The 9,447-nt window shown below is 33.3% G+C and overlaps 1 protein-coding gene across 1 annotated transcript; it reads left to right on the forward strand.

Moving 5' to 3' along the window:
* Positions 1-3,145: 3,145 nt before the first annotated feature.
* On the forward strand, positions 3,146-8,283 carry LOTGIDRAFT_152125 (hypothetical protein; the record flags this gene model as incomplete). Its single annotated transcript, XM_009045592.1, has 3 exons — positions 3,146-3,242; positions 7,140-7,408; positions 7,822-8,283. 3 exons carry the CDS (start codon positions 3,146-3,148, stop codon positions 8,281-8,283), a joined length of 828 nt encoding a protein of 275 aa, XP_009043840.1.
* Between the last annotated feature and the right edge of the window lie 1,164 nt (positions 8,284-9,447).

The following is a 9,447-nucleotide window of genomic DNA, read 5'->3' on the forward strand; positions in this document are numbered from 1 at the left end:
ACTGTCCCATTTTTATCCATCTTGGCTTAACAATACATGCACAATGATATGAATTTAGCCCAAAGATTTCAGTTGTATTTTCTTAAATAAATTTATTAGAAGTTTATAAAAGTTTAAGGGCGCAAATCTGATCTAAAAAATAGAAAGACGGACTTGACATATGTAAGCATTCTCGGTTCGATTCAGTGTTAGTTAGACACATCTCGTTCCTTGGGATACTTCTGGTTCTGGTATATAAATGATCTGTAAACGCTTTGCACTTTCAGAATGCTGTCTGTCTGATCGAATTGAAAACTATTCAAAAATATCTGTATTTCATTTAGTATAAAGTATGAATTCATTACACCCCAAGTGAACCAAGTGTGAAAGTATAATTCATGTTATTATGTAACCGTTCAGATTATATTAAATAATACTTTCATAATTCATGTCACTGTCACAGTCCGTGTTAGGATTAAAATTTTAAGGCGAGAAAATAGCCAACTCAGTGAACTTGTAGTAGGTTCACAATAAATCGTCTTAGTGTCAGTGTTGAGAAGTGAGGATCAGACAACAATTGTTTGACTTACTTCGCTAATCTCTTCTAATCTACTGTTGATGGGCAAAATTTATGTGTTTTTTTTAACATGGTATATTGCTTAAATTATTATGTCATATTGCATGTATATCGCTGGATTACACTTATTGATTTGATATTTTGATTTATTCTAGTTTTCGCACAATTGTTATATCTCGATATAGTAAAGACATTTTTCTTAATTTATTTTTTCATTTTAAGTTTGATTGAAAATGCCAGAGATTTTCTGCATGCATGCATTTCACATTTGAATGGCGTTATTGTTTAACTTCCAAAAATGCAAACGTGGCTAACACAATCTTGTAAAATTTTCTGTATTAGGTTCGGCACCACATGACATCCATACCCATTTATCAAGGATCTGTATCATGCTCGTTATGAATCACTTGTTCTTGAGGCTTCACGTCTGACGAATTGACCATACATCAACCTATATTTATTCAAGACGGGGGTATACTTAGCTATGACACTGTAGTATCATTGACTACATCCCTTTTCACACTAGAAACCTTATACTTTCAATAACCCCTTACTGATACCTATTCATATTTTATATTGTTTAATAACAAGCTATGTAAAACTTGATTGTCACATGAAATCAACCCCTAGTTTACAAATTACCACGCGATGTTGACGGCCTTTCTTGTGTGATAGACACATCTTCATCTGAGTCGAGTCTGAAAAGCTTGTCCTGATGATCTCTGTTGAGTAAGGTAAATGCTCACCACGAGGCGTTAAAAAACTGTAAGAAATGTGCTACACTCATAAACTGGTTAAATAGATTAATTGTCACCGTCTTGTGGTTACCGATGCGACATCTGGAATCTGCAACAAAATCTACAGACTGTACTACAAACTGTACAAAATGACTACAATCGGTACATTCAGTTCACCTTGGCTAAATCTATTAATCGTAATAGGTGATGATATCAATGCACATGTCATTTGTATCTTGAAGACCACTTCACTGCTCGATGACCTTTGAAGGTCTGAATGGGTGTCCAATTGTGTAAATGTGCGCTTAATGGCCTAAATATAATTTCAGGATTAGGATGAAATTAAGCACGAACAATTTTCACGGTTTAAGGCAATTAAACTCATTGTAACCTTGATATACGCCCTATCCGATTATATCTCCATAAGTCCATATCATGTATTAAAATTGCTAAAAGGTAGGGTACAGGTGACGAACCCTGCCTTATCCCAATACTGAATCGAAGATAAGTTGTCAAATTTGACTAAATGATTTCACCAATTCGGATTGAATGCTTCTCAGATTAACAATTTACATGCATCTGCAGTCGGATATGCAAAGACGAGGGTCGGATCGTAAAATAACTATTGATGCTTAGAAATTCTAGATAGATGCATAGATTTACTTTTTGAAATCAGTCACAACACAGATTGATCGTGTGATATTTGATTGACGTAGTTATTTACCGTATTATAACCCTATTAGAAGTTATCAATCAAATATAATTATTGTATGTTTTTTGTATAGATTATAAGTAATAAGTAATATAACTAACAAACAAGCTAGTGGTGGGAAATCTATCAAACCTGTTCTAAGCGGCAACTTAATTCACTTATAAGATGGCTGCATCTGCATCTACATTTCGTAAACTGAAACCATTGTCCTGATGTAACTGAAGGTTTTCCAATCTTTCCCCGTCAAAATTTGGCTTTATTCGTAGACTATACACTACTTAATCGTGCGATAATGTAGACTACGTTTTCTTTATCCATCACATCTCTGTGGTTCCACGATATTGCATTGCGTATGATTTTTGTAAAAACTTATTTTACTTCGTTTTGTAAAGTAAAAATTGAAATTTAAAGGTATCAGGTTCCGAGACGTGACATATTGACGATGTTTCTAGAAAAGTTGAACACTTGAGAAAATTGAGTACAGCCTGCACCCAAATAGCAGCCAACATAAACAAGCGTTTCCAAGTTTAACAATTAATTAACATAACTAACCAGAAGAAATATGCTAGAAAATGTATCAATTACACCCAAAACAAGCACATTATCTTACAACCAAACGAAACAAAAAAACTTTCTCTCAAAATGAAGTTCGTAATTTCCTCAATTTGTGTTTAAGTTTTGAGTGATGAAGGGTTTGTGAAATGTTATCTAAAAATTAAGTCAAGTTTTGAAACTGATCTCTAGTTGTGGAAAAATAAATTGCTGATTAATAACAGTCATAATGCAAAATGAGAAATCATATTCAAACACAAAAATAAACAGTGAGCTATGAAATTGAATTGCAATATTTTATCAAGAATTGAGATTGGAGCGTACGTAGAACTTGTACTTTCTTGAGCCCTGTTTAATATTGTGGCATCAGATTTCTAAAGATGATACAAATATATTATTTTTTATTGTGCATTACTGTCTATTTACAGGTACTTGGGTGTATCGAGTTCTTATCAGTCACTAGTCGAAGAAATCAAACATCTACCGGGCAGAAAAAGATGTTCAAATTTAGCATTTTTAGCACCACGACAGCAAGAGTTATGTGGCTTAGAAGAAAAAATAATCGATGTCATTCATGACGGCGCTTCAATGGGAATAGACGAATGTCAACACCAGTTTCGAGATAGAAGATGGAACTGCACAACTTTTAACACCACTAACGTATTTGGCCAAATTTTAAAAATAAGTAAGTAATTTTTCTAAATATTACAAAGTTCATTCGAAAATCATCCTGTTGATTAGTTTGTTGAAATGTATTTATGGTAAATTCGACATAGTATATACATTTGAGCGTATTTAGCCAATTAGTGTCACCCACATAATGAATTTCACCATTATTTTATATTATATTCTTACAGTACATTATATACAGAAAACATATTTCTGTATTTATACGTATAGTATACAATAATAGTACGAATAAAGTGATATAAGATACATATTTGGCATAAGGAATATGGGCTTGACATTTTAAGGCAAAAATCATGTATATTGAGAAAAGAAAGGGACCATCAGATAGCATGGCTAATGGGAACAGTGTGACAACCTTATTGGGAGTAACCATGCAATCTGTGAAGCAGTCTGCTTAGAAAAAACGACCGAACGATTTTGTACTAAGGAAAAGACGAATGGTTATCTTGATTACGGGAACCAAATTCCATTAAAGGGGCAGGAAGGCCATTATTTTTGGCTAATCATACCTTAGTCTCAGAAACGGGAATCTTTTAGCTAAATCAATCAATAATAGTGTTTACAGCACACCGTCGAAATTTGGGCCTTCAAATTCATGTGTGTCCAGAATTATCCGCGTTTGAATGTTAAAATGACGACTCGTCATTCTAAGATACTCTGTGATCTATAGAAAAGACATATATAGAAATAGTAATTCCTAGTTTTAAGTATTTTAAAGGAATAATACGATTTTCGTACATTTCTAGTACTTCTTAAGACTATTTACACATATTCAAGACCCCAAAATGGCGCACCTAACTCTTCAAATTTAAAGTGAGAGGATACACGGCCTTGTTAACGGGTTTGTTTGTTAACGGCCTAGTCGAGTGGATGTTTCTAAGGCATAGATAGATATTCTAAGCTATCATACAGAGGAAAATATATTAACAGATTCGTTAAATGATTTTATAGGAACAGACGGCAGAAAAGCTGAAAGTATATCAATCACCCGTGTATTGGACCACCTTGTATCTTACATCAGTAACATATTGTTAACACGATGTTCTCAGATATTCAATAGTTGAGTCTAGATTGTAAAACTTTGGCAAACATTTTATAATTAACTTGTTTTTTGTAAGATATAAAGGGGAATATTTTCTGGTGATTAAACTTTCACACACCTTGTGTTGTAACGTAACGATTAAACTCAATGAGATGAAAGTTTATTTCGTCTAAAGAATCGAAAAGGTGTAAAATATATAACTAATATTTCTTTACAATTTCCGCTTCTATTGAAGTCTTTAAAACTTCCCTTAATTACTTTTACTATAATTGGATTTTAAAAGAAGAATTTAACTAAGCTAACATTCTCTTTTTCTGACTGTAATATGAAAATTCTTTCGAGTTACCAATGTAAACATGCGATAAGCCTTTGAAATTTATTAATAATAATTGAAATTCTTTTTGAACCATGGCCCGAAGGCTGCCACCTACTGTTAAAGGTTTTCAATATTAAAATTTGTCTGTGTGCTTTGAAAGTCATTGATGCCTTAGCTTGGGTCATCTTGACCTTTTCTTGCTGATAAAATAAACTCACATAAGACTTTGATTCACCTCTGGGGGTTTTAGGACAAGTAAGTTGAAATGTGGTCTGGTTCAGAGCCGAAATAAGACATCTTTTTGATTCAAACCGCAGCTTCTAATTGACTACCTAACTACAAACTCATATTGCCACCGCCTGAGCTTTTCCTTTTCGTTTCACCACATCTCGCGATCGACCCTTGAAAGCATACATGTATTAGCTCAAAAGTCGTTGCAATTTCTCCTTGTAGATTTACGCTAATTAATTTATCGGTTTTTAACATCGTTAGTTAATGCTGACCAGACGACAATTCATCAGGAGCTAACAAACCAAACGATGACAGTATAAATAGCAGAAAATATTGGCTATTGTCAGACGATTTGGAAAATATAGTGTCTTCTAGAAATCACTGAGTCGAAATTCCAAACTTGTCTTTTTAGGAAGCTTTGACAGTGTGTTGGTTTTTAATGAAAATAAATGATTTTTCACCCTTTTATTAGTGCTTTTAATGGCTAATCTATTTCAGTTTGGAAATGACCATGTTTTGTTCTTTATTGCAGATACTGCTTTTCTTATGGTGTTCAACTAACACTTCCGCTTAAAACTGATAAAAACAGCCTAATCTAACCACACTCATGCCAAGTGTTTTCTAACATACAGACAAGCCTATTTCTTGGACTATTTTAGAAATATTTATAGTGATATGAATTAAAGATGGCGTGTCAACAAGACACAACGTTTTCTTAAAGACCACGTTTCAATAAACCATCGCATCTCATGAATATCTATTAGATTTAGACTTGACTAAAGGCTATTATATCTTATACAGATGCGCAGTTTACAAATAGACACTAGGCTCTTTCATCTGGTATAATTAACTTATCTTTCTGAACAAACCGTTTAACATGAATGTTTTCACAGTAAATATAATCAATTTTTGAATATTACTTTTTCTTTATACGATTCTTCTCTGTCCCTTGCGTTTGTATTTTTAATATCATTAATTTCGTTAAAGTGCTTTTGTATCAACTTACTGATGAAGTCAGACGACACAAAGGTCCTAATCCAGATTCCACACCCTTTATAACCAAAAGGTTGTGGGAATGGACAATTTGAAATTGACATTTTCTAGACTATTCGGGGGTAATATGATCATTAAAAGCAAAATGCTGTAGAAATATTCCATGACATACCATATGATGAAAATGATAATATGATGATTAGTATAGATTATGCTTAACGAAATGAATAAGTCGTCTACGCGAAACTGTTCCTTCAGACAACCCACTCACTAGTGTACTGAAAGGCCTAAATAATACCTTATCATAATTCGTGTACTTAGAGAGACAATCACTGGTAAATTACAATAAGTAGCAATGGCAACAGAAAATAAGGAAGGGAAAGGACACATTTGGGTTCAATAAGGTCAATTTTCAAAACAGTCATATTTTCTAAACAAATCGAACTATTATCTAAAATTCTTCAAATCCATTCCCATACAAAGATTCGTGCCAATCTTTCTAGTATTATCTTTTTTTTTCTTTTTTTTGTTAAACTAAAGTTCACGAAGATGCTAGTGATATGATGAACTCTATTATTCAGATAGGGGAACAGTGGGTCAGGATTAAATGTAGCCAATATCGGGAGGTATGAAGGGTAATAAATAAAAGAGAACAATATGATGTTGACAAGGGCTTTACTATTAAATATTGATTAATAATCTGCTGTAGGATCTGATGTTGATTGTATCTAGAGTCCAAACAACCCAAGTTTGACAATATAAATTGAGGCCATTGTCTGAAAGTTTAGAGATGTAGGGAACGCCCGTGGAGAAGGTCAAGTTACCTGTATTTTGTCTGTCAAAATGAAATGATAAATAAACAAGGTGTCTTACCTATCTATTGTTAACAAGTCTACTATCTTCAGGCTACTGGACATGTCATTTTTAATCATTTTAGTCTGAATTACAGTCATCATATTCCATGACTACATTGTAAGGCGTATTCCTAATATATTATGGTTTTCTAGTTTTGATTATCAATCAAAAACATCCTTTGAAAAATGTTAAGCCTACTAAGGTTAATTCATCCATATTTGCATCTCAAGATTCTCAGACCACTTTATTATACGAGAAAGAAAATTTAATTGTGCTAAAACGGATAAAATTGTAATTTCAATGTTGCTGGCAATATTCAGTAAATTTGATTTGTATGGATGTTGATAACAGTGCATATTGTGATGATTTCGTAAATAACGCACATACATTGTTCTGCATGCGAATACTATGATTTGTTATATAATGTTATTTATATTTTTATTTTATAATTTCAGAGAGTCGGGAAACCGGTTATATCTATGCTATATTATCAGCTGGCATCATGTACAGCGTTACACGTGCGTGTGCAAAAGGTGACCTAGATCATTGTGGATGTGATACGAAAGTAAGACGAATCAGTACAGAAGGAGAGTTCGAATGGGGAGGATGCTCTGATAATATTCGGTATGGTTCGAAATTTTCCAAAGATTTTGTCGACTCAAAGGAAATGAGAATCAGTGAAGACGGTCTTATGAATGTTTGGAACAATGGCGCTGGCAGAAAGGTATGTTGACCATCATTTGTTCCTGAATAATTAATGAATAGCATCAAGGTCATCTCTATTGGTGAGCTGGTCTGTCGGATAGCATGGCTTCAAATCCTCCTGGAAGCAAAGGGTATTCTAATGCAACAGTCAGTTCTTTCGGGAATAAAATCGATGATTGTTTCTCTACACCATGCTTTTTGAGTTTTCAATATCCTCTTTACTAAAATATTTTAATTCCATAATTATGAATCCCAGAATTGTTGCAGCTTCGTTAAATTCCTGTATCTTTACTCATGGCTAAAAACCAGACAAACACACGAAACGATAAGATGTTTAATTGATCAAGATACCTCATCGTCGTCTAAATTAAAACTTAAATTACTTGAAGTTTTGAATGTCAAATTTGTAAAAACTGTTATTTTTATTTACAGATGGTAAAAGACGAACTCGAATTAATGTGTAAATGTCATGGGGTCTCTGGAAGCTGCTCAGTGAAAATTTGTTGGCGAAAAATGAAATCATTTCGCGCCATAGGGAGTGCATTGAAAGGTCGATTCGACGGAGCAAGTCTTGTGAAAATGGACAGACGAAGAAAGAGGTTAAAGCGTACAAATAAACTTCAAAAACGACCAACAAAGAAAGACTTGGTGTATTTAAACGAATCGCCTGATTTCTGTGAACATAATTTGGAAAATGGATCAGTGGGCACCCGGGGTAGGGAGTGTAATAAGACAAGTTATGGACTTGATGGTTGTAGGTTAATGTGTTGTGGACGAGGCTATTATACTCTTATTAAAGAAGAGAAAGACGATTGTGACTGTAAATTCTACTGGTGTTGTAGGGTCGAGTGTAAGAAATGTACAAATGTGAAAGAAATGCATTATTGTAACTGATCATTGACTCGTATTGCTGGAGTAACTGCATTATACCAAAGAAATGAATCTTCAAGACGACAATGCTAATGGGTACCAATAGTGCTTCTTGATTCAAACATTTGTGAAAAGCAATTGAGTTTTCTGCTACAGCACATTTCAAATTGATAGTCAAGTGATATGCATTTGAAAGCATGGGGTATGACTAAAACCCAAATTGTTGAGGGTATAAAATAATTGTGATACCAAAACCTACCTAAAAGACGATAGATTTTATTAGAATGTTGTTTGTTTTCTTGTTTCGTTATATTTGTGGGCAATTATGCTTTAAATATATTTAGAGTGCTTATTCAATTGTTAATAGACTACTTATATTGGAGTAGATAAATATGTGTATATTGGTCAGTTTAATGTTATATATTAGTGTGTATATTTAAAAGTTTGAACTGTGAAAGTGACACAATGTTCATAGTGAATGTGTGGAACTGTCCTGCAAGACAGTAACGAACAGTGAGTGTTACGGTGGTATATGGGTGTATTTCAGATAATGTTTATAAGTAGTGGCCTTACGCCAAATAAAAACATTTGATTCAAATGACCGGAAGCAAACTTCGGCCGCGTCTGAAAGCTCAAAGCTCTGTACATTGTACCATCAGGAAAGGGATTCAAGTGGTCAGTCAGAATGGACATTGATACTTTAATGGGATTTTATTATTTAGTTCGATTGGTCAAGCACGAACAATATCAGACTGCTTCCTCGAAATTGAAACATTTTTATTTGAATCTTGTTTTATTGGACACAATGTCTAATAAGTCTTGTCTATGAAGTTGTGTTACGGATTACACGTACATCACAGAGGTTTTATGGAAGTTAGCAAATAATTACTAAGCTGCTATGGAAAAATAGTGAATCATGGTTGCAAAATGCATTTATTAGATATTATTTATATTAAGATATGACATTACAATTTTTTATTTTGTAAATCTTTGTAAATTGTATTATAGTCAGAAGTCATAATTTCTCTCTGTTTCTGAAGTATAGCTAAGTTAAGATCCTTATCTCTTAAAAATGTAGTATTTTGGTCATCATGGAATAGATTTTAAAATTTAATGAAATTATATTAAGATTTCTCTAACACTCTTCATATGAACTTCTTTATTCTGTCCAATACATCTGTCTCTCTG

The sequence above is a fragment of the Lottia gigantea genome, assembly GCF_000327385.1.
Source record: "Lottia gigantea unplaced genomic scaffold LOTGIsca_1, whole genome shotgun sequence".
NCBI lineage: Eukaryota > Metazoa > Mollusca > Gastropoda > Lottiidae > Lottia > Lottia gigantea.